The 24,328-nt window shown below is 45.7% G+C and overlaps 2 protein-coding genes and 1 pseudogene across 2 annotated transcripts; all 3 read right to left on the reverse strand.

Moving 5' to 3' along the window:
• Nucleotides 1-4,946: 4,946 nt before the first annotated feature.
• Nucleotides 4,947-7,235, reverse strand: LOC109763258 (phenylacetaldehyde reductase). The gene is made up of 6 exons (XM_020322104.4): nt 6,968-7,235; nt 6,701-6,870; nt 6,233-6,418; nt 5,851-6,013; nt 5,393-5,582; nt 4,947-5,297 (listed from the first exon to the last, which is right to left on the reverse strand). Exons 1-6 carry the CDS (start codon nt 7,080-7,082, stop codon nt 5,087-5,089), a joined length of 1,035 nt encoding a protein of 344 aa, XP_020177693.1. The 5' UTR covers nt 7,083-7,235; the 3' UTR covers nt 4,947-5,086.
• Nucleotides 7,236-13,724: 6,489 nt separating this feature from the next.
• LOC109763257 (cinnamoyl-CoA reductase 1) lies at nt 13,725-16,834 on the reverse strand. Its single transcript, XM_020322103.4, has 6 exons — nt 16,594-16,834; nt 16,333-16,502; nt 15,696-15,881; nt 15,248-15,410; nt 14,360-14,549; nt 13,725-14,248 (listed from the first exon to the last, which is right to left on the reverse strand). Exons 1-6 carry the CDS (start codon nt 16,724-16,726, stop codon nt 14,044-14,046), a joined length of 1,047 nt encoding a protein of 348 aa, XP_020177692.1. The 5' UTR covers nt 16,727-16,834; the 3' UTR covers nt 13,725-14,043.
• A 3,141-nt stretch (nt 16,835-19,975) lies between these two features.
• On the reverse strand, nt 19,976-22,703 carry LOC109763269 (very-long-chain 3-oxoacyl-CoA reductase 1-like; annotated as a pseudogene).
• Between the last annotated feature and the right edge of the window lie 1,625 nt (nt 22,704-24,328).

Raw genomic sequence — 24,328 nt, forward strand, 5'->3', positions numbered from 1 at the left:
CAAATTCTAGATTTTCAGCAATATAAATCGAATAGAACCATAATATAAATTAAACATATGAATGTAAATAGTCTGAAAGGCAATTCACAATACAACAATCATCTTCATTACAACAAATGTTTAAATTCGAACAAGTTATTACAGCAAAAAATTGTTCAAATCACACATAAATACATATGAAATTTATTAAATAAAAACGGGAATCTATCTCCCATAGAGTTACCAGTGATGCTCAACAAGATCATCACGGAGCTGATAGTGTGAACCACTGTCCTCAATCTTCCGGTAGGTGTCCAGAAATGCAGTGATGTCATTTGCGTCCCTGGCAGACTTCACACGGCTACCAACATTATCATAATAAGTCTCTAATTCCAAATCCTTCTCAATCTCGATGATCATGTTGTGTAAAATTACACATGTAGTCATGATGTTTCTGAGGGATTTTTTATCCCAGAAGCGGGCAGGACCTCGAACAATGGCAAACCGAGCTTGCAACACACCAAATGCCCTCTCAATATCCTTTCGGCAATGCCTCTTGTGCTTCCGAAAGAAATTTGCGCCTCTTGGTTTTGGGGTCACTAATGGTCTTCACAAATTTTGCCCATGGAAGGTAAATACCGTCGGTAAGATAGTAACCCATGGTATAGTTATGGCCATCGACGGTGTAGTTGCAAGCCGGAGCTTTTACCACTAGCTAACGGAGCAAAAAGATGAGATCGCTGGAACACATTGATATCATTGAGAGACCCTGGCAAACCAAAGAATAAATGCCAAATCCATAGACCCTGTGTTGCCACGGCTTCAAGCACAGTGATCGGTTTATGTTTGTGACTGGTGTATTGCGCTGCCCAAGCCACCGGGCAGTTCTTCCACCTCCAATGCATGCAATCAATACTACCAAGCATGCCCGGCCATTTTCTCTCTTCGTTCATCGCCATCAACTTCTTTGTATCCTCCTCATTTGGAGCTCGAAGATACTCCGAGCCAAAAACCCGGATCATTGTCTTTGCAAACATCCGCACACACTTGATGGGTGTATCTTCGCCAATGGGAAGATATTCATCGGCATAGTCGGCGGGAACGCCATATTCAACTACTCTCATCACCGCCGATATTTTTTCAGATGCACTAAACCCAAGCAAACCGGCGACATTCCTCCGGCGAGTGAAAAAACGACAATTTTCCTCGCAAGCTTCAACTATGCGAATGAAAAGAGGCCTGCACATTTGATAGCGCCTACGGAAAAGATGAGGCGGATATGTCGGTACCTTGGTGAAGTACTCCTTCATGAGCATCTTGTCGCCAAGAGCTCAATTGCGCGGAATGCATAGCCGACCAATCGTGGATCTGCGATGCTTTTTCTTTGGGCCCCTTTTAAATTTGTCAACATCGTCGTCCAATATCATCTCCTCTATGTCGGGATCATCCAACGAAAACGAAAACGACAAACTCCAATCCATCTAACAAAAGTGCACGCCGGTGATTTTACTGAAATCTCGCCGGTCAAAATTGAATCAATAAATCGCCAGGCATTGAACTTACCTTCCCCGGATGCAATTCCGCTGGCCGGAATCAAGTGAGTCGCCCTTTCCTCTCCGACGTCGTCCGAAGCAAATCAGCCAAACCCCTTCTTCACCACGGCCCAAATCCACGGCCTCCCTGTCCCTCGGACGATTCCGAGGCTCACCGACAAAACCATCCGGATCCGCCCACAACAAGGCCGCGCGGCGAGCTCCGGGGCGGATCCATGGCGGCGGCGCCGGCCGCTCGCCTGCGGAGAAAAATGGGCACCCCGGCCTCCAAACTTGGTGGAATAGGTGCGGCGCGCGGGGGGGGGGGGGGGGGGGGGGGGGGGTGGAGCTACTGCGGGGCAGCCGGGGACAGCAAGAGACGGTGATGGCGGGGGTGGGAAGGGCGCGCAAGCTGAAAATTCCTTGGCTCCAAGTCACGGAGAAATAGGGGAACCGATAAAAAGAGGGAGGGATCCCGCAGATGTGACGGAATCGGCCCAGACTTGCAGGATCCCACAAAAAAAATTACGACGCGGCCGATTTTACAGGATCTGATCGGGCCAGAAAAGACTCGCTCGTCCGCTAAATTGGCAGTTAATTTAGCGGATGGCCTCTTTTGCAGGATCTACTAGGGATATGCTCTTAGAACCAAACAACCCCTCAGCTACGCGTCCTTGCCGGCTTCGACATCGCTTCCATCTGACTTGGTGATCAGGGAGTCGGCTGTGCTGACAGGGCTTCGTTTTTATGGTCTAATGCCTGTAAGCTGTAGTGCCAGTGTATGGAGTGTCCCAGCAGCAACAATGCTCGGACTTTTTCCGTTGCATCCACAAAGAACCGGCTATCGCTCTGACCACTGAGGATATGGTTATGGGAAGAACATAATACTAGCCGCCGTGCGTCCGAATGAAATGGATGGTCATATTCTTTTATTTTATTCTTTTGTGCGAAATGAAATGGAACCCATATGATACCTGTTGTGATGGCTGAATGAGATGGATGCGTACTATCTCCGTATCAAAATGTAAGAGATCTTTTTAGGCTAGTTTAGTGCGGAGGTAGTATTTGTTTTTTTAGAAAAACTTACAATCTATTCATTTTCAATCATGATAGTACAACGAACACTAGAAATAATAAAAATTACATCCAAATCCGTAGACCATCTAGCGACGACTACAAGCATTGAAGCGAGCCGAAGGCGTGCCGCTGTCATCGATCCTCCCTCGCTAGAGCCAGGCAAACCTTGTTGTAGTAGACAGTCGGGAAGTCGTCGTGTTGAGGCCCCAAAAAACCAAGGCACCAGAGCAACAACCGCCGCGAATGAAGAGTGTAGATCGAAAGAATCCAACCTGAAGACACACGAACGAAGACGAACGACGAACAAATCCGAGAAAATCCACCTAAGACAGATCCGCCGGAGACACACCTCCACATACCCACAGATGATGCTGGACGCATCACCGGAACGGAGGCTAGACGGGGAGACCTTCATTCCATCTTCAGGGAGTCGTTGCCGTCTCGCCTTTCTGAGCAGGACACAAACCCTAACAAACCTCGAAAAAAGATCTAAAAACGGAGCCCTCCCACCGGTAAGGACCGAGATCCACTCCGTCTCCATGGCCCTAAGGCCATCGAAGACAGGGCGGACCGGTGACGGCGCCGGCGGGAGGCAGAGAACCCTAGCTTTTTGGAGGTAGTATATGTTTAATTTAGAGATTAGCAAAAGGGTCTGTGCGTTGCAACGAGAAAAAATTTCATAATATCCAAAGGCCATGACCATATTTCGCTGCATCACCGAGATACACTATCACTCTCAATTTCATGAATCATCAACAATTTTTGATCCTGAACATTTTTTTAAACTCGTGAACATATTTGAAATCATGAATATTTTTCAAATTCGTGAACACTTTTACAAATATATGAACAGTTTATAAAATCAAGAACATTTTTTGATTTTGTGATCATTTTATACTATTTGCAAATAATTTTTTTTAAACTTAAGAAATTTTTTAAACAATTTTCTTGAATCGACGAACATTCCTAGAATCGATGAACATTTTTTCGGAAATTGGAGGAACAATTTGAAATTCACAAACATTTTTTGATTTACGAACCTTTTTTAATTGCATGATCATTTTTTAAATCAGCGAACATTTTCTGAATGAATAAATTATTTTGTAAGTCATGAACAGTTTTTAAATTTTTAGGGTATTTTTCCATTCGTGAACATTTCTTGAATTGCCGAAATTTCTTCAATTTCATAAACATTTTTTCATACATGAAATTTTTTAAAAATCATGATTTTTTATTTCCCGAACATTTGTTTTCAAGTTTTCGAACATTTTTTTGAATAAGCAAACATTGTTTTACAAAATTGCAAATATTTTTGATCCACAAACATTTTATGATTTATTACAAATATATTTAAAAATCCCTTTCTAAAAATTTCGGAACTTTTTTGAAGTCCAAAATTATTTAAAGTAGAAAAAATGAAAACGGAAATGAGAAAAGAAAAATAAAAAAGAAGTTTAAAAAACAGGCTGCCCAGACATGGGCCGGCCCAAACAGGCGTGCTGCGTTTTCTTGCAGCGCGCATAACGCAGTATAGGAGGCTACTACCGCATGGGCCGTCCCGGGCGGGGGATTCCCCTGTGTACAACGTTTTTTTTCTCAGTTACAGGTGGCATTAGTGGGTAATATTTTAAAACTTTGGGGGCAAATTCCGTGACGTACTGCCAGAAGAATTAACGCCATTTATTTTTAGGTAGATATATAGGGAAGGGGCCACTAAAAAAAGATATGGAAGGGGGGGGAGGGTGCCCGCCCCGGTTCCATTTCGTAGAAATGAAACCAGCACGTGAGGTTTAGAGTTACCTGAACTCGAAATCATATAGATATGAAATTCCAGACATTGAAACAAGCGATTTATTCAGTCGATTTCTAGGGTTCTTGCCACACACAGAGGCGCATATAAGAGGCCAGACAGGACACGGCAGCTAGGGTTTTAACCCAGTACAAATAGTTGGTGGCTTATCGGCCAGATCTGCGGCTTTTATAGCCATTACAGGTGAAAGAAAGTAAGCTAAAAGCATAAAGTAGACAGTGCCCGTTGTCGGATTTCAAACAGCAACCCAAGAGAGGATAGGAGCCGTCCGATCGGAGATCAACGTCGAACACGACATCACCCTGGTGCCAAGCTGTATGGTGAAGTGTAGACGGTTGGATAGGAGATCGACGGAGGAGGCCAAACATAACCTGACGAAACGGCACGCGACGTAACTGAAGTTTTCAACACTTGCAGGGACAAGATTCAGAGATCTTGACACAGCATCATCGCGGTTATTCGTTGACAAGGCGCACAAGGAATAGGCTACCTACCCAGCAGATCTATCGGTCTCCACTCGCGTCAATATTCACATCATGAGATCACGGTGGTGAAACGAGGCACCCCCTCCCTTGAAGATTGACAGCTTTGTCATTACAATATAACGTCATTAGATATTCAGCAACATCACATGCACAATGGCATATCTAGGATTAGGAGCACTGGCACCGCCAATGCCACGCTCGATTCATTCCTCGGCGGCATGAAAAAACCGGAAGAGATCAGGAAGGCGGCAAGCGTGTCCCTCTTCCTCGCCATCCTGCAGAATTCCGGTCTTCCGGTAGTATTCGATGCTATCCAGGAGCGTCTCCTCCAATTCCCTAGGCTTCCAGCCCAGATTCCTCAGTTTTGCAGACGAGATTGGGGTGATAGGAGAGTTATGATCCACCTCAGCCTTGCTGCAAAAATCAAAGATAGCTGTTCAAACCTTGTAAACAAGCATGGTCATTCAGGAAAAAAAAAGAGGTGACATTCGATAAGTGAAGATACCCACCAGTTTACATAATTGTAGTCAGGGTACGTCTTCTTCAGCAAGTCCAGAATGGCTTTTGTGGTAATGTAGTTTGGTGCGCTGATATATCTCCCGGATGATTCTGGTTTCTCGTATACCAGAAGCAAAGCATCGGCCACATCACGGACATCGACTATGTGCCACAGCATGTCGTTCATCGCATTAGGACCTCCTGAAGTGATATTGACAGAATTTCAGCAGCCACAACAAAATTGTCAAAATTGTTTCAAATGACTGCATAGGAAACTGTGCTACAAGAATAGAATCCTTCAAAAAAATTCCAACACTCCGATTCGGAGGGCTTGGCAGGTGGTTAATGAATTTTGCACACCCAAAGACATGGCATGCTCGTCGGATAAGTAATGCAGCTACCAACAGCAAAGTAATATAGCTACAAATAACAAGAAGAAATGGACGAGAACAGGAGATAACGAGGCAACCTTTTAGAACATAGACGAGAAGTTCGCTGCTGGTGTTGACAACAGGCTGTAGTTGTGGTCCAAAAACAATACAAGGGCATATTGTAACAACATTGAGCCCATTCTTTTCTGCATATTCCCAAGCCGTCTCTTCAGCAACAGTTTTAGCAAGACAGTACCAGAGCTGCCAACAGAAGTTGTAAAGGGTTTTAATTAGTCCTCGCATGGAGCAACAGTTGGTAGTTTGAAGAAATGAACATGTCATGAACCAGCAAAGAAAATTGACATACCAAATTTTTATTATGTAAAGAAACCATAAGATACTCTTGCTTAATACGCCACTTATATCACATTGTACGTTGCAATTTGGTTATTATCAGTGCTAACTTCAAACATTACTAACCTCATGTTGTGCGCACACTTTTTTGTCCGACCAGCAACTCTCATCCTTGGGTTTACCCTGAGGCCAGCTGGGGTTAAAATGAACAGAAGAAGTGGATGACACCACCACAGCTTTCTGAACCTTCATAGATGAACAAACTTCAAGAATATTTACAGTGCCCTTGACGGCAGGCACCATCACTTCTGACTGCACAGTTAAATTTAGCACAAAATTAGAAACAGTCATAAGGATTGTACAATTCCAATAACAAGTTGTAATTGTCTCAGCAGCAGTAAGTCCTAGGAGACTCTAGAAAATTACTGAGCACACTTCTTAGAAGAATCGCATAAAATACATAAGTGGAGGTATAGATGGTAAATTAATCTCTGCATCGACAGTTAAAGGAAGAACAGAAATCCAAAATTCAGTTGAACAATTCCCTAAAGCTACACCGTGAACTGGTAATGATATGGACAGATGTGCACTAGCCTCAGGATCGACGATCTTATCCGCAGGGACGGGGGAGGCGACATGGAAGACGCCCTCGCACCCCTCGACGGCGGCGGCCAGCGCGGCGCTGTCGAGCACGTCTGCCTTGAACAGCCGCAGGTTCTCCGCCGCCCCGTCCAGCTGCATAAGATGCGCGTTCTTGGAATCACCTGAACCAAACATTCGGACGTCAACCGGCGAGGTGCGAGCAGGACGGAGAGGAGAGGCGAGGACGCCGGAGAATCAGATCGGACGCGGCGCACGTACATGGGTCGCGGACGGTGGCGTGGACGGCGTAGCCCCGGGAGAGGAGTAGCTTGACGAGCCACGAGGCGATGTACCCGCCGCCGCCGGTCACGCACACGCGCCGCGGTGGTGCCATCCTCCTCGTCCTTCACCTACGGGATGGCTTGCTGCCGCGTCGTCGGCTCTTTATGTCTCTGTCGCAGCTTTGCCGACTTGGCACTTTGTCACCCACTTGCCGGCCGGTAGACTCCACGGCGCAAATCGACATCAAAAGATCATGCCGAGACCTAACAAAGACCACTCGCGACCAGGGTAGAGACGAACAACGAGCAGATTGGGTGCCGTCCGCATTGGAATCATCGCGCCGCGCGCTTTCGTCGCCGGCTGATTGGTGCCAAAATGCCTCGGGTGCTTTCTGTTTGTTACCAGCCATGCACTACGCACGTCCTCGTGCACGCGCATTGTGTTGACATGTCGTGGGAGCGACTACAATAGAATCACAGCTTGTGGTGCAAAAATAGAAAAATGAATCTGGGCCGTCTGATCCTGTGTGGATGGTACAGATTCAAGTGGAGGGATCCTAGGCCACTTAATGTGCATTTTATGAAAACCCCCTTTCTAGTAGTTAGATGTAAAACAGACTTTTGCAGTAACTACCTCTACTTTTTCATGTCCAAACATTCTGTTCTTACTAGTAAGAATGCCATATCTTCTGACAAAAACAAATGCCATATCTTCACAGCGTTCATTCATGCTCCTTCCCTTTGCACCTCTATTAAGTACAATATAGTGGGTTCTACCATATAAACTAATTATGCAAGAAACTAGAACATGATGGTCACTCAAGAGTATGTCAACATTTTTCAAAGATATTCGAGTACATGACAAAAATTAAGCCACCCTCATAGGCACAGGCACTTTATGTTAAAATGGACCATTCCAGGCACAAATACTAATTTGTTTAGTACATGTCAAAGTGGAACATCCCAGACATAACAAAAGAAGACATTCATATCAAGTTATAAATACCATCACAGGATCAACAAGCCTTGCTAGTGAAAATTGCATCAGCTTTGGTACATAACGGGCAAGGCTAAGTCTGAAGGAGTATAATAATCATCGCTCAACAAGAATTGCCATTAAAAAGTGCATCAACGTTGATATCTTGATGGCACACGACAGTTGCCTCTAGATGCAATGCTTCTTGTTCATCAAGCTTCTTGTCCTGGGAGAGATCGGACGGAGCAAATATGATTCAGTTAGTGCAAGTCCGTGTATGTGTCGTACATTCATACTTAAAACTTTTTAATCATGAGCTGAACAAATGCATTAACAACATCATCTGACAGTGTTTCATGCACATACCACACGGAAGGAAAAATGGAGAAGAAATCGCATTCATCACAAATACAAAAGTATGTTTCTATGCTGGAATTCACGGACAAGCCAACTATTTTGTGGATAATCCTAACTTACCAATAATTAACAAATTATATAAACATTATTTATCTTGTATAGGAAAAACCACTCTAGTGCATTCTAGAGATTCGCCACAACCGGCAAAATTAGGCAATATAATTATTTAATTGTGCTATTAGAAATCCATCCTTTATAAAACCTTGGCACTTTCAAATAGCCTATTGTATGTACAAATAAGAAAAGAGCATATCGTACGATAAAATGATGTGTTGAACCCTCGAAGCCATTGGACATTTTAATCACTCAAAACTGGTCATGAGTTTGACAAGAACAATATTAGCAGAGACTCTTCCTAATATAACCAGTGAACCATGTACCAAGTATAATAATAGACACATCACAATGTCTATTCCTGACATTGTGAAGCATTAACAAATATGTATGTTTTTCTACACTTACCATAACATCATCACTATAGTACTTTTTACTGAAAAGAGCTCAATAGTTTTTATTTGGGTACTCCGCTAGGTCATCTTGTATGAAAAATATCTTGCAAGATTATTTGCAAACACACTAGCTTGCAAAAGAATTGATCTGGTGCCTTGACAAAATTTTAACATGGCTTACAGATCCACACAGAATGACTGCCTGAACATCCATGTATAGAGCTAAGATCAGCGGACAGGGCTGTACATTCACATGTGCAACCTGTGGAGCTGCACAGGGCCCCCATTTTTTCTACGTACAGCTTTAGGAATTAAAGACTAATGGACCAGTAGACATCAAAGTAAAAATGGACTAAGCGGCTGGCTGCTAGACTCCAAGTCAACCACGGAACCACTCCAGGCCCAACTCCCGCCTCCTGCACCTTCTCAAGAATAAAAAACATTCACTGGAGCTCCTTATGGCCTGCCTAAGACTAACTCTAAGAAAATTGTACAACTGTACTAGTGATTACCTTTATTTCAGGAATGTACTAGGGTTATACCTTAATAAAAAATGTTATAGGCTTTGTACACATGGGTCTAAATTTTGATTTCGCACTGGGCCCCGTGTTTAGGAGGTACGGCCCTGTCAGCAGATTACAGGTTTCAACAATTATCTAAAAAGCATAACTTCATAAGTAGCAACGACGACAAACAAGAAAGGGGGTTTTATGACTATCCTACTGATGCAGATTAGTGATGGCATGCATTATATTATATCTTGTAATAACAAGAAAACTACAACATCTTGAGAGATATAAGTGAACAAGAAAAGAGAAAGGCATGTGTCATGGAAGAAGAATTAATCCTAAATCATGAACATGCATACTTGATCTGGTTTGGCATCTAACGAATTTTTTTCCCATGACACCAGAATGATGCTCATTACCTCAAACTTGATCTGGTTTGGCATCTAAATTTCGTCTACAGCTTTATCGCAAAAAAATGGCTACAGCTCCAAATTGATCTGCAATATATATATAGGAAAAATGAGACAAGATTTCGTGCATCCAGGAAAGGGATTGGAGCTTGAGAGGTGGCTCGGCTTGCGGGAATTTCATGAGAGAACAAGCAAGGGGGTAGAAGAGGGGCCATCCGAGGGAGAACAGATGCACCACAGAAGAAAGAGAATGGCGAGGGGCAAGGGGAGTGAGGAATTTCTGCAAGGAAGTCAGCCGTGTGGTGGCTCTACACTCTGTGAAGGAGGGAGGGGGAAGAAAGCTTGAGGATTGGTGGAACTCACCACCGTTGCCATGGTTACGTCGCCGTTGCATGGGGGTTCGCAGTCGGGCGGGCGGCGTGCTGTATCAGCGGCTACTGTCTAAGGAGTAGATCCTCTAGGAGCTCGCCAATCATCGTCGGCGCAGTGGCGGAGCCAGGATTTAAACTCTGTGTAGTCAATACAAAATTGTGTAGTCAAATACACATATTTGTAATATTTTCTAATTACTTTTTTGCATAGTTCTTGCTTGTATTACCAAAAACCTGTGTAGTCAACTGACTACACTGCCTCTAAGGTGGCTTCGCCACTGCGTCAGCGGGCGGCGGCATCGGCCTGGTGCGGCGAAGGGATAGGGTTGGAAGGGGCTTGCGCTGCCGCTGAGGGATTCGAAGAAGAAGGGTGTCAGGAGGAAAATAGTTAGGAGCGAGGGACTCGAATGGCAATTGTGCGCACAGATTCCACTCAGTACAATCTGTACCATGCATGATCCATCCGACGGCCCAGAATCGATTTTTCTATTTTTGCACCTAGACCTCTTCTTCTATTCTAGTCGTTCCCGCATGTCGTCCTATTGTTGTTCTACTAATATGGATTGAAGAGAACATCTTCTATTTTGTACATGTATTTATTCAGCTTAAAGCAGGAAAACACTTGGCTTCTACCGGCTGATCACACGCGAGCATCCGCCGGCTTGTCCGTACGACGCGTGTCCTGACCGAGCGGTCCTTTTTTTCTTTCTTTCGGTTAACATGGCTGCTGCTCGTTGCTCACTTCCACTACGATGAGTTTTCGCAGCAAGGTCTCTGTACTACAACAAGATCTATGTTGCAGAAAAATTAAATTTGCAATGACACCTCTGTTACAAAAAAAAACTGAAACAAGGCCTCTGTTGCAAAAAAAAAGTTATTGCAAAAATTTCTGCAACATGACCCGCCCTTAAAATAGCGAATATTAGTTTATATCCCTTAATGCTCACTTTTCTTTAGAAGAAAGGCTAGATGTAAATATGAATTTGATTTGCTAGTTTGCTGAAGGACCACGATAAATTTTGAACGTTCGGATTTTAAGCATGACAAACCGAACGTTTTCTATGGCAACTTTAGTTGACGCGAGTTGGCAAGTTTAGTTGGCAACTTTTGTCCTAGTTCATTTTTGTCAGAAAATTACCATGTTTGCCAATTAAACTTGTCACCTCACGTCAAAAAAATTGTCACAAAAAACGTTCAGGTTGCCTTGCTTAAAATCCGAACATTCGGGATTTATTATTTCCGTTGTTGAATGTGTTTGTGGATGTATTCCTGGAGTTGTGCTGGCGACCGGGTAGAGGAATGAAGAAAGAAAGAAAGGAAGAAGAAAAGCTGGTCGCTAGGGTTGCGAACAGGTGGGGCCGTGGCACGCTTTCATGTTCCATTTCCCCTTTGCGGTAACCACTCCACTACAAAAGAAATGTCTTGACTATTTTTAGGTGATGCAGGTGCCTGAATTTCTTAATCGGGAAAGGTCACGCTACTATAAGGGGCATCCGGTAGGGCATAAGGGCATCTCCGACACAGACCCTTAAATCACCCGTAAATGTCTGGATCGATCTCCGACGCAGAATTGAGGTGGAGCCCGCGCATTTGGAGTGGACATATTGTTTTCTTGGCAAAACTTCCCCTTCTCCACCCTCTCCACTACCACCCCCCCTCTCTCCACATCAATTACCATCCTTTTCACCTCCGTCGCCGCATGGACCTATACGAAAAGCTGCCAAAGACGGCAGAGTTGGAGGATCCGGAGAAGGCGGTCGCCCGGAAGGTCAACTCGATGAGACGACAAGCCCTCCGCCTCAATGCGAAGGCAAATGTTGGGGCGGCCGGCAAAAAGAAGGGTGCAGGGGCTGGGCGAGGGCCTAGGACGTGGGGCGCCATCGCCATCATGTCCAAAAAAATTCTAGCCTCCCTACTTCTACGTTGCCAAGTAGCTCAGTCGGCAATCCCCGGCATCGGCCATTAGGCACGTGTCGTATTGTGTTGACGTCAAGGCGGCACGGCTCCATTTCGCAGACTCGGCGTCGGTGCAACTTGTCCAGCCACGAACGAGGGGCGTGGGTCAGCTCGCTGCCCGCTCTCTGTTCACCGGTATGTGTCGACTGGACGAGCCGGCGTACGACGATGCAGACTGAGAGATGATGGATCAACACTCCGACATGAAGGAGAAAAAGAAGGCTGAAAGGTTTAACATCTTGATGGCGGCAGCGGAGAAGAAGTTCAAACTTGAAGAGAGGAGGGTTGAGCTCTTTTCGTTTGGGAAAAACAAACCGGTATCCACTTTGCTCGAAACTAGGGCAATACATGTTCATTCCAACATGATATAAATAATCTAGTATGTTAGCTCATGATTTACTTGAAAACATTAATATGATTTCTCTCAACTCCACCACATATTCTAATACTTTAGCTCACGATTTACCTGCCCACCTTAATATTCCGCCGCAAATACACCGCCACTCTCAGTGGACGTGTTCTCTCGACTCACCATCCGACAATCGCCGATCTACAAACGTCCCTCACTCCCTGGTTCGTCCCCCCCCCCCCCCATGTTGTTCCTCCCCTTGCGCGACCCTGGATTTCGAACATGTTTGTCCATTCCCTTGTCTTGTGCATGCCACCCCGCCCTATGTCCAGCATTTTTTTAGGGTGTGGGTAGATTTCAGTCGACACAAAGTCTCAGTCAAGCGACAGAACATATAAAAAAAGGAAAAAATTAAAAGAGATTTTTACATGAATCTCCGCGTAAGATGTCACGAATATATCTTTCTTTTTTCGCGTAATATATCATTGACTGAGACTTCCTTATGTCTCAAACTGAGATTTAGCAATCCCTTTTTTTAATCAAAAGAGGGGTTAATCCCTCTGGTTCATTAACGAAACCGAGTTTTACACAAGTTCACCAAATAAAACAAGTCTGACCGTCTCAACATTTGAGATCAGGCAACTAAAACACATGGCACTGAAATTTCTTTTTAGATTTCACAAGGATTTTACGCCGAGTTTTTGGAGGATTAGAATCCTTAAGAATTTTTCCTATGTTGATTGTTTGAGTTGTAGGGTTGAATTCTATATGAATTTTTCCTAAGAATTTCTTTGTACTACATCTCACGGTTTCCAGCATCCAGTCAAACCTCTTTCAAAGAATCCTTTGTTTTTCCTATGATGCAAACAAACAAACCAAAATCCTATAGGATTAAGAGCATGACATTCCCGCATTTTTAGAATTTTTACGAATCAAAGACGCCCTTTTTTTAGAAAAGGAGGATGACCTCTAGCCTCTGCATCTGGGAGATGCATGCGGCCACTTTATTGATTATTCTCGAGGACCTTACAAAGTATTACAACAATATGTCTGAATCCGCCATTTTGCAACATATGCCACTACTCCTATCTATATGATGAAGGGATGCTAGCTGGGCCAAAGACGCCCTACGTTTGCAAGACTCAAATCGTGGGTGAGTTGGGACGTGTCAGCACCACCTCGCCAGCCGAGCTAGGCTCGCTCCTCCTATGCAGGGAGGTCACACATCTGGACAGGGAGCAGAGCGGCAAAGTGTGCATCCTACACTGCAGGCCACCTCGGCAGCGACTTGCCTCCTCAGACAACATTTGCGATACAGTTTGCTTCATTCATGTAATCGGGGTTCTACCCCTTCATTATCGACGAGGGTAAAATGTTCTGAACAATAACATTTGTAATCCAGTTTGCTTCATCAATGAGATCTGGACACAACACAGCAGAAGATCAGGAGATACGATCCTGAACCGAAAAGTTGTGTTGCCAAAGCCAATCGACGGCGAGGCAATGAGCAGCTTCACTCTCTCTGGTCTCCTACCAACTTCCCAGCAGATCCTTAACTATTTCCCACAATATTCAGCACTCACAAGGACAATGACATAACTATAAAGCACAGGCCACTGCCGCTCTGCGCTCTCGACTCATTCGTCGGCAGCTTGAAAATGACGGAAAATATCAGGAAGGCGGTAGGTCTGTCCCTCCACACCCTGCAGATTTCCCGCCTTCCGGTGGTATTCGATGCTATCCAGGAGCGTCTCCTCCAATGCCCTCGGCTTCCAGCCCAGATTACTCAGTTTTCCCGACGAGATCGGCGTGATACGAGAGTTCTGCTGCGCATCCGCCTTGCTGCAGAAAGCGGAGAGAGAATTGTTCAAACCATATGAACAAGCACGGCCGTTCAGGGCAAATGTGCCATTTGATACATACAAGGAACACACGGTAAGAGAAGAGACCCACCATTTCACATAGTTGTAGTCAGGGTGCGTCTTCTTTAGCAGCTCCAGCAAAGCCTTTGTGCTAATGTAATTTGGTGCGCAGATATATCTCCCGGATGATTCGGGTTTCTCGTATAGCAGAAGCAGGGCATCGGCCACATCACGGACATCGACTATGTGCCACAGCACGTCATTCAACGCATTAGGACCTCCTGTAATAAAATTTTCAGCACTCCCAGAAGTCATCAATAATTAAAAGACAAGTAGTTCTCCAACACGCTGTTAACAGGATGAGGTAAAACAATAGTGTACAAACAGAATAAAGCAATACAAGACATTATTAACTGTCATGATATTATTAGTCCAATCATATTTAAGAACCTTGTTCAACAGCACAGATGAGTTTTGTAGTTCTTACAGAGGGGGAAATTAAGGGCATCCTTAGAGGACAAGATTCTAAATCCCAAATACAGAAAAAGTAAGTGTATGATTGGTATGTCATGGCTTCTAAATCATGCAGCAAAAGAAGGAATTTGCAAAAAAAATCCATAGTAATATAACAGTAATCCAGGAAGACAGAAGGCCAAGAAGAATTTTTCCATGAGATCTAAGCACATGGAAGAAATCATTCATTTTTTTTCATAGATTCAGTTATTCTATAGGACGTCCAAAAAAACACATTCTGGTAATATTCCTAGAACGACATTCGTTTTATGACTAAATAGGAATAATTTCTAAAAAAACATAGGAAATTTTTCTATAGGGTTTCAATTCTTCCAAAATTCCTACATTGCCAAGAGAGCCTGGTTACTGAATTTCGCCCACCCAAAGACATGATTTTGTTTTGTCAGATAAGTGATAATCCAACACGCCAACAATATGAACGGACAAAATGAAATAATGAGGGCACCTGTTATGACATAGAGGAGGAGTTCGCTTGTAGTATTGACAGCACATTGCAATTGTGGCCCCAGAACAATACAAGGGCATACTGCAACAGCATTTAGCCTGTACTTCTCTGCATATTCCCAAACTGTCTCTTCAGCAACAGTTTCAGCAAGACTATACCAGATCTGCCAACAAAAAATGCAAAGCTTTGAGGGAAGCCCTCACATGTCACAACCATTTTGTAGTCTCAAGTAATTATTGACTAATGATGAATACCCTAGTATGTTAGGGATTAACAAAAAATCGCATGTCAGATCTTCATGTAAAGAAATTAACGTATATGCTTACCTTCAGCAAGCACATTGGGACTAAATTCCATTGTTATATCAACAGGCTTAGCTTGAGCAAGTATGTTGTGACTGAATTTCATTGTTCTATCAGCTAACAGTTCTAATTCTAACATTCCTAACCTCATTATCCTTGCATACTTTTCTGTCCGACCAGCAACTCTCGTCTTTGGGTTTACCCTGAGGCCAGTTGGGATCATAATGAACGGCAGCAGTGGATGACACCACCACAACTTTCTGAACCTTCAGAGATGAACAAACTTCAAGAATATTTAAGGTGCCCTTCACGGCAGGCACCATGACTTCTGACTGCACGGTTATATTTAGCACAACATTAGTAATAGACCATCAAGAATCTGCAGTTTCCAAATATTCGACATCAACGAGATTTTACAGTGCCAGTAAGGCAGTAACAACTTGTAATCGTCTCTGACAGCAGTGAGTCACCTAGTTCGCACTCTATTACTCTATTAGGTGAGCGCACTTATTAAAATGCTGATCTAATAAGCTCCTATTCCACACCTGTTGCATATAATTATATCGACATCGACAGCAGTGCTAGATTCGCACCCAGAAATGAAAGAAAATAGCAAGTCAAAATCCAATTGCAAATATTTCTGACGGTACTACTGCTATGAGAGAGACTCCATCTCCATGGTGGAACAACGAATAAATCATGGGAGCTGTGTAATTTTGTGAACCATCAACACACGGTAAATTGGCCACGAAACCAGGTGAAAATCGACAGATGTGTACTAGCCTCAGGATCGACGATCTTCTCCGCGGGCACAGGGGAGGCGACATGGAAGACGCCCTGGCAACCCGCGACGGCGGCGGCCAGCGCGGCGCGGTCGAGCACGTCGGCCTTGAACAAGCTCAGGCTCTCCGCCGCGCCGTCCAGCTGCATCAGATGCGCGTTCTTCGGATCACCTGAAACAGCACCCCCGCCAATCATTATCAATCGGCGAAGTAGGCAGCAAGAGGAGAGGAGGAGCGGCCGGATCAGGTGCGCCGTGCTTACTCGGGTCGCGGAGCGTGGCGTGGACGGCGTAGCCCCGGGAGAGGAGCAGCTTGACGAGCCACGAGGCGATGAACCCGCCGCCGCCGGTCACGCACACTCGCGGCGGCGGCGGCGACGGCGACGGTGGTGCCATCCACCTCCTGGATGGCTCGCAGCTTGCTCTGCTTTAACAATTTCTCCACCCACTTGCCGGTAGACTGCACGGCGCTAATCGACATCGCTACGAATACCAAGGGCACCTAAAAAAACGGACGTCCCTATCTCTCCTTCATGCAACTCTAGCGGACCCCGTATTCCACCCTGATCCGTAAAATAACCGTCAAAATACGGGTTGGGGCGAAAAAACCAGCCCGATCAGACCCTGCATCCCGCCCCGGTCCGCAAAAAAATTTAAGGGGTGCGGCAAAATCCCGAGCCTAACCCGGGAAAACGCGGGTTTACCCCTCGCGGCTGCGGTGCCCTGCATATAAGCGGAAGCAGTTGGTGCGGGACATTTCATCCCGCGCTTTCTCCCACCAACCACCTCTCCTCTCCCCCTCACGCCGCCGCCGGCCGCCGCCCAAGATTCCGGCGACCGCAGCCGGCAGGAGCACGCCGGAAGGCCGCCACGCGCACGAGGCCTCCCCCCTCCCCCTGCGTCGGCGGGCCGCCGGATTTGGCTTTTTCCGGCCGCCGGTTGCTGCCCCAAGCGATGGAGTGGTCGGGGAGCCTCTCCCGCAGCCCAGGCAAGGGCGCATCGCCGCATGCAGGTACGGATTCGTCCGCCCGCCGCCGCCGAAGGTTTGCGGACATGGACTCGTCCGGCCGTCCACCGGGCTCGGCGCTCGCGCAGCATCTTTGTGGCTTGCCGATGCCGCTCATAGAGTGTGACGACTGCACGCGGAAAGTGTTGCGGCTCACTTCGGGCACGCCGAAGCACCTCGGATGGGTGTTCTTCAAATGCGAAAACAACGGGGTACGTGCACTTGCGGTAGCTCGTTTCATAGTTCATTCTTTAGTTCAACTGCGGTAGCTCACTTCAAGCTTGCTCATTCTTTTGTGTAGGACAATGGATGCTCATTTTGGTTTTGGGAAGGTCAATACATTGATTTGTTGATAGAAAGAAACTTAATAGATGTTAGTGCACTCCTTAGTAGAATCGAAAGCAATGATGCGGCTGCATGTGCAACTAGAGGGGAAGCAACATCTACTTCTTCCGAACCAAAGATGAAGAAAGAAGAATGCAAAATCAAGAATCCACAGATCAACAACGAATGCATGGAGAAGATATTAGTCCAACTAGTGGGAGCAGTTATGAAAGTTGGAAATCTTCTAAAATACATACTTGTAGTTCTTGTTTTCTTTGGTCTTGCTATTCTAGCAAAGATTTGGTGATGTCTTTTGTATCCAATGTTGTCAATAAAGCAAAGCAATGCAATATGCTAGATCAAATTAAATTGCAAATTTAAGTTTTGCGGGCCGGGAGGAGCTGGGCCAGATCAGACGCCGCAATCCCAACCCGTAAAAAAGCATATTCAGGGAATATCCTTTTTTACGGGTCCATTATGCGGGGTCTGCATCTGCGGCCGTCCGCGCTGGCCCGCAAAGGCGTTTTTCCGCGAACTGCAAAAACGTTTTGCGGGTCAGGAGGATGCAGGGTCTGCTAGAGTTGCTCTTATCTTCCCTGTAACGCTGGTCAAAAATGCGTTTTGTAACCTACTTTCATTTCTTGCAACTCATCACCTGTTTCAGAAAGCAAACTGCAACAAATGCTATGTTGCAGAACCACTAGAAGGTAGGCATGAGGAAGGGCAACGAAGACACAACTCCGTCAACGGTGGCCTTCCCGACCATGGCAGAGCGACCAGGGTGGTCGCCTGGCTGGGCCTGAGCGGTCGCCGTCGATGCTACCTAGGTACTAGCAGGGAAGAGCCTCATCCAGGAGGGACCGCGACCACAACACAACCTTCCCAGGCGGACGGCGTGCGTTCCCCTTGCCGCCTCCACCGCGGTGCGAGCCCAGCAAGAGGTTTTCGTCGCCGGCGACGAAGCGGGTGCAGAATCAGCATCACGACACCGCCGGCTCGGCCTCGTGCAGCGGAAGCCGTGTGTGCCTGCCAGGCCATGCGGCCACGCGCCGGCGAATTTCTGCAACAACGACGAGTTGCAAAACGGCGACGACAACGACGGTAGTGCTTCTGCTGCAACATGTTTTAATGAAAAAAATCTGCAACATCATCCATGTTGTAAAAGCCTTTTCCGGGACATCATCTATGTTGCAAAGCTGAAAACAAAATCTACAACGCAACCTCCGTTGCAAATATTTTCTGCAACATGAGATTTGTGGCAAAAGGTTCCGCAACACTGTTTTTGTTGCAATAGTAAGGACGAGATTGCGTCGTTGGATGTCGCCTGATCTAACGGTTGCCGAGGCGTAGTGCGCCCTATAATATTATGTGTCTATTTATGTGTATGCAATATCAAAATATCATCGCCGAATCATCTACATTATCATAATTTTCTTTTTCAAAACGGTCGTTCTACCAATGTAAAGGTCGTTGTTTTACAGTCAAATAGCATATAAACATCTATACCCATTTTTTACATCATATGAACATCTATATTTAATAATATTAAAGAACAGTGCATTTTATTTTATTTTTTGGTCCCTCCACCTACCCTAAGTTGGCTATAAAATTAAAGTAAATTACCCTCCCGTGCCATCTGTAAGTGAAAAAAAACTCTTCGTTAATTATTTCTCTGATTTTTTAACTGTCATCAAAACTGCCCCTAAAGTTGAAGTAAATTACTCACTCCGCCACTCGTAAGCGAAAAAAAACTCTTCACTAATTATTTATCTGAATTTTTTGTTTTTCATATAAACTGCCTCGAAAGTTGAAGTAAACTATCCACCCGGCTTCCACAAAAGTGAAAAAAAAAAAAGCGTTCCTCCGAATTATTCGAACATCATAGGGCCCTCCAGTTTCATCCATCGTGAGACCGACCTTTTCTTTTCCTTTTTTATACACGCACCGATGATGTAATAAAAAAATTACCCGCATCAAGAATCAAAATCCAACATCGATTGTGAGCATGTTAGTATGCACCTACCCTAATTTGCCTATAAAGTCGAAGTAAATTACTCACAAAAACTCTTCGTTAATTATTTTCCTATTTTTTTATCTGCCTTCAAAACTGCCCCTAAAGTTGAAGTAAATTACCCCCCCCCCCCCCCCACACACACACACACACACATCCGTAAGCGGAAAAAAAACTCTTCGTTGAATGTTTCGTCTTTCATCGAATCTGCCTCGAAACTTGAAGTAAATTAGCCACCCGCCATCCGTAAAAGTGAAAAAAACGAGGGTTCCTCCGAATTATTCATATGTTATAGGGCCCTCCATTTTCATCCATCGTAAGACTGTCTTTTTCTTTTTCCTTCTCATACACGCACCGACGATGTAATAAAAAACCCTACCCGCATCAAGGATCAAGTCCAATCGATCGATTGTGAGCATGTTAGAATGCACATGTTTTACATCTTCATACGTGTTAATTAATGCAAAAATATTCAAATACGTGTATATACATGAAGTCTGAATATTTATAATTTGATTTGAAGACCATGATGTCATTATCCCGTTGCAACACACGGGCTCTTTTGCTAATATTCACTCATGGCCCAGGGACGTTACAGACGATAAACGTCAAAATCTACAGTTTCACGGTTATTTTAGCCAAACACCTTCCAGCTTTTCCACAGGTGGAAGTTCACAGCAATTTTCTCATACCTCACAGCTCACAACTCACACCTCATAGTAGCTTTTGCAGAATCTGAAGCCCAACCGGCCTCTGCATTAGAATGATGCACGCAGCTATGTAGATGAGATTTAGCAAACTCGTTCGCTTTAAGCACTAGCATTGTTATTCCGGGTAGCAACACAGTTGCCCTGTGATTTCCTCCATGATCTGAGCCTCCGAAAGATAACCCTCTGCTTTAGATGTCGCCGCAACAAGCTCCCATCGGTGATGAAATCCTGCCAGAAGCAGATGTACCATCCCTGGAGGCGGTGGACGGCGTTGGGCACACACAGCGTTCCGTGCCCGATCCAGCTTACCGCCGCGCGCGCGTAGGCGTCCGGGGTCAGCACGAACTGCCGGATGAGCCTGGCCGCGCTCGACACCATGTTCGTCTCCACCAGCAACGGGACCTGGTGGATTATAGGCAATCAATCACGCTTGGTTAATTTGAGGAGGACGAATGTGTATACAATATACACATCAGCTGCTCAAGCATGTACGCGAGTGATTATGGTACCTGACATTGCACATCGATTCCACTGCTCTTGTACTCCACGGAGAGGCTCCTGGAGAACTCAAGAACGTACCTGAAGCTCCACAAGAACAGATCAGATCATGTCTTTCAATGCAAGAATAACATGCGAGAGATCTGCGCGTCGTCGTTACCGTTTGGTGGCGACGTAGACGGAGTAGAGGGGGTAGGACGGGAGGGCGAACGATGACCCGGAGCCGATGTTCACGATGGCGCCCCTCCCTCGCCGCAGCATCCCCGGCAGCACCGCCGCCGTCACCTCCGTCAGAGCCAGCGCGTTCACCCGTATCATCCTCACCCACGCCTCCACGTCCACCTCGTGGAGGTACACCGCGCCCGGCTTCGCCACGCCCGCGTTGTTCACCAGCATCCCTACGTCCAGCCCCGCCACGGCTTCCCGGAGCCGCCGCATCGCCTCGTCGCCTGCATGCCCAAGATCGATCCACACGACACGACAGGACCGGTCAGTCACTGCTCAGACGGATACGTACGCAATGTATGATGCTCCTGCGATCAACTTTTACACCTTGCGCGGTGGAGACAGGGGAGAAATCGAACAGCACGGTCTTGGTCTGCACGGCGGCGTGCGCCCTGGTCCCCTGGAGATCGTCTCGGAGACGTCCCCGAGCTTGGCGGGGTCGCGGCCGACGAGGACGAGGTTGAGGCCCCTCTCCGCGAGCTCCAGGGCCATGGAGCGCCCGATGCCGGAAGTTGGGCCGGTGACGATAGCCCAGGCGCCGTACCGGCGGCGGAGGTCAATGGGCCGGCGCGGGAACACCGACAAGTAGGCGATGAGGCGGAAGCTGATGGCAAAGGCATGGAGAGCGCCGAGCGAGGCCAGCGAGAAGAACCACACCGGCACGGCCATGTCGCGGACGCGGTGCGTCTCCGGTGCCTGCAAATGCGGTTGAGCAACGAAGGCAGTGTGTGTGCTCATGCTCATCCATCGCGAGCGGCTTGGGGATATATAGCATCTAAGAAAATACCGGAGACTATTGCGATTTGAAACACGTGACCAGACTTTTAATTCGAACCATCATTTTTTCTCTTTATAGGATTGGGGACCGTCCGTCCGTCTCATTTTTTCTCTTTAGGATTTTGTTTTTCCAGCGGCATCGATGAGGTGGTGATAGTAAATCACTAGGTGAGGAGTACTCGTTGCAAAGATCACCAACTCCCCAGGTTGTGACAAGTGGCGCACATGCAGCGCGTCACTTGTCGCAACCTAGGAATTTTCCCTTTTTTCGTAGATCCGTTTATACGAAACATTTTATCTCTCAAACCGTGCGTCCAAATCTCAAACCGCTTTCATTAAACTAGATCCAACGTTAATAGGTTTTGACGAACTTTTTTCTATAAAAAAACAGGCCAAATAAACCGGAAAAAAAAACGAACCGGGAGCACGGGTTTTTTTCCTTTCCGAAAGAGGCACGCCCGTGCCTCTCACGAAATCACAACCGTGCCTCTCGCGGAATCAAAACCGTGACTTTCGCTGAAGAAAAAAAAAAGAGAAAACGCGTTTTTTTCGTTTCCGAAGAGGCATTGCCGTGACTCTCGCACACCCTGCCTCTCGCGAAAGCAAAACCGTGACTCTCGCAAAAGGAAAAAACAGAAAACACATTTTTTTTCGTTTTCGAGAGGCGCGGCCATGACTCTCACGAAAACACAATCGTGCCTCTCGTGCAAGCAAAACCGTGACTCTCGCGAAAGAAAAAAATAAAAAACGCATTTTTTCCGTTTTCGAGAGGCACGGCCGTGACTCTCGCGAAAGCAAACCCGTGCCTCTCGCGGAAGCAAAATCGTGACTCTCGCAAAAGGAATAAAAACAGAAAACGCGTTTTTTTCGTTTCCGAGAGGCACGGCCGTGACTCTCGCAAAAGCACAATCGTGCCTCTCGCGGAAGCAAAACCGTGACTCTCGCGAAAGGAAAAAAATAGAAAACGCGTTTTTTATTGTTTTCGAGAGGCACGGCCGTGACTCCCGTGAAAGCAAAACCGTGACTCTCGCGAAAGAAAAAAAAACGCGTTTTTTCACGCATGTCGAAAAGCTAAGGAAGACCGGTGGAAAACAAAAACGTCGAAAAAGCCGGAAAAAACCGTTTAAATAGCCGAAATGGCGTGCCGAAAAATATAAAAAAAAATTCGGAGGAAGCACCCAGAGCGCGATACGTGGCGAATGGCTGAGAGCGCGCCAAGTGGCGCTGATCGTTATGAGGCTCCCAAAGGAGCGCTCGTTAACTAATGGCTCTCCCTACCTTGATGATGTTCGGCCCAGTGCCGGTGTATGATCTGTGGGAGTTTGTGTCCCTTCATCTGTGGGCTCTCTTCAGATATCGGCAATTGGAACGAGGTTCCTTTGCAAGATGGATAATGCTCATCTTCTTTCCCAATGGTTGCGGGCGATGGTTTCTTTCTTCGTGAATGAAGATCTCATTGACCAACGACTTTGCCATCACGAGAAGATGGGTTCATCAATTTCAGAACCCAGATAGCTCAAGTGGCTCAAGCGGCTTAAAAAACCTCAAGGAGTATCTCATGGGTGGAGTCCTAGTAGTGACGGCGCAAATGGTTCCTTAATGCAGCGATGCTTCTCTCGGTGTGGGTTGTTCTCATCAACGGCAACACCTCGGTGTTAGGACAGTTATTTTTTTGTTTTGCAAAGTCTACTGTTTAAAACTACAATTATACCATTCATATCTGAATAAAGCAGTTTATTCTAAAAAAAGCCTATCTTAGAAAAAACTACAATTGTATCGTTCTTATCTGAATAAAGCAATTTATTCTTAAAAAACCATCTTATAGAAAGAATCACTGGATTTTGCTAAACCCAGTTGACTAAGAATTACATACTCCCTCCGTTCTCAAATATAAGTCTTTCTAGATATTTCAACAAGTGACTACACACGGAGCAAAATGAGTAAATCTACACTCTAAAATATGTCTACATACATCTGTATATTGTAGTCTATTTGAAATGTCTAAAAAAACTTATATTTAAGAACGGAGGGAGTAGTTGTCAGCAGACGGTTAAGGACTGATAATGGTAGACTCACAGACAAGTACGGGCGTTTTACAAGGCTCTTTTCTAAACTAATCTCTCTGCCCCACCCCCCCCCCCCCCCCCCCCCCCTATTTCCCCCAATCTTTAATTCTAATGGTCTACAACCCGTCTGTGAACTTCCGTAATAAACCCCCCGTTGATGTAGCATTACTCCGTTAAGGACCATTTATCCGATGTTGAGATACATGCACGATTCAAGGTTAGTCTGAACTTTGAGAGAAGAAAATACATTTTTCCCCACTGGATGAACAAAATGTTACAGCACGGTGAATATTATTGTAGATATGCATGAGGTATTAGGTATATTGAGATAATATTACTTCACTGTACACTTGATGAACATATTCTTCTTCTAATACATCG

The sequence above is a fragment of the Aegilops tauschii genome, chromosome 5 (genome assembly GCF_002575655.3).
Source record: "Aegilops tauschii subsp. strangulata cultivar AL8/78 chromosome 5, Aet v6.0, whole genome shotgun sequence".
Classification (NCBI taxonomy): domain Eukaryota; kingdom Viridiplantae; phylum Streptophyta; class Magnoliopsida; order Poales; family Poaceae; genus Aegilops; species Aegilops tauschii.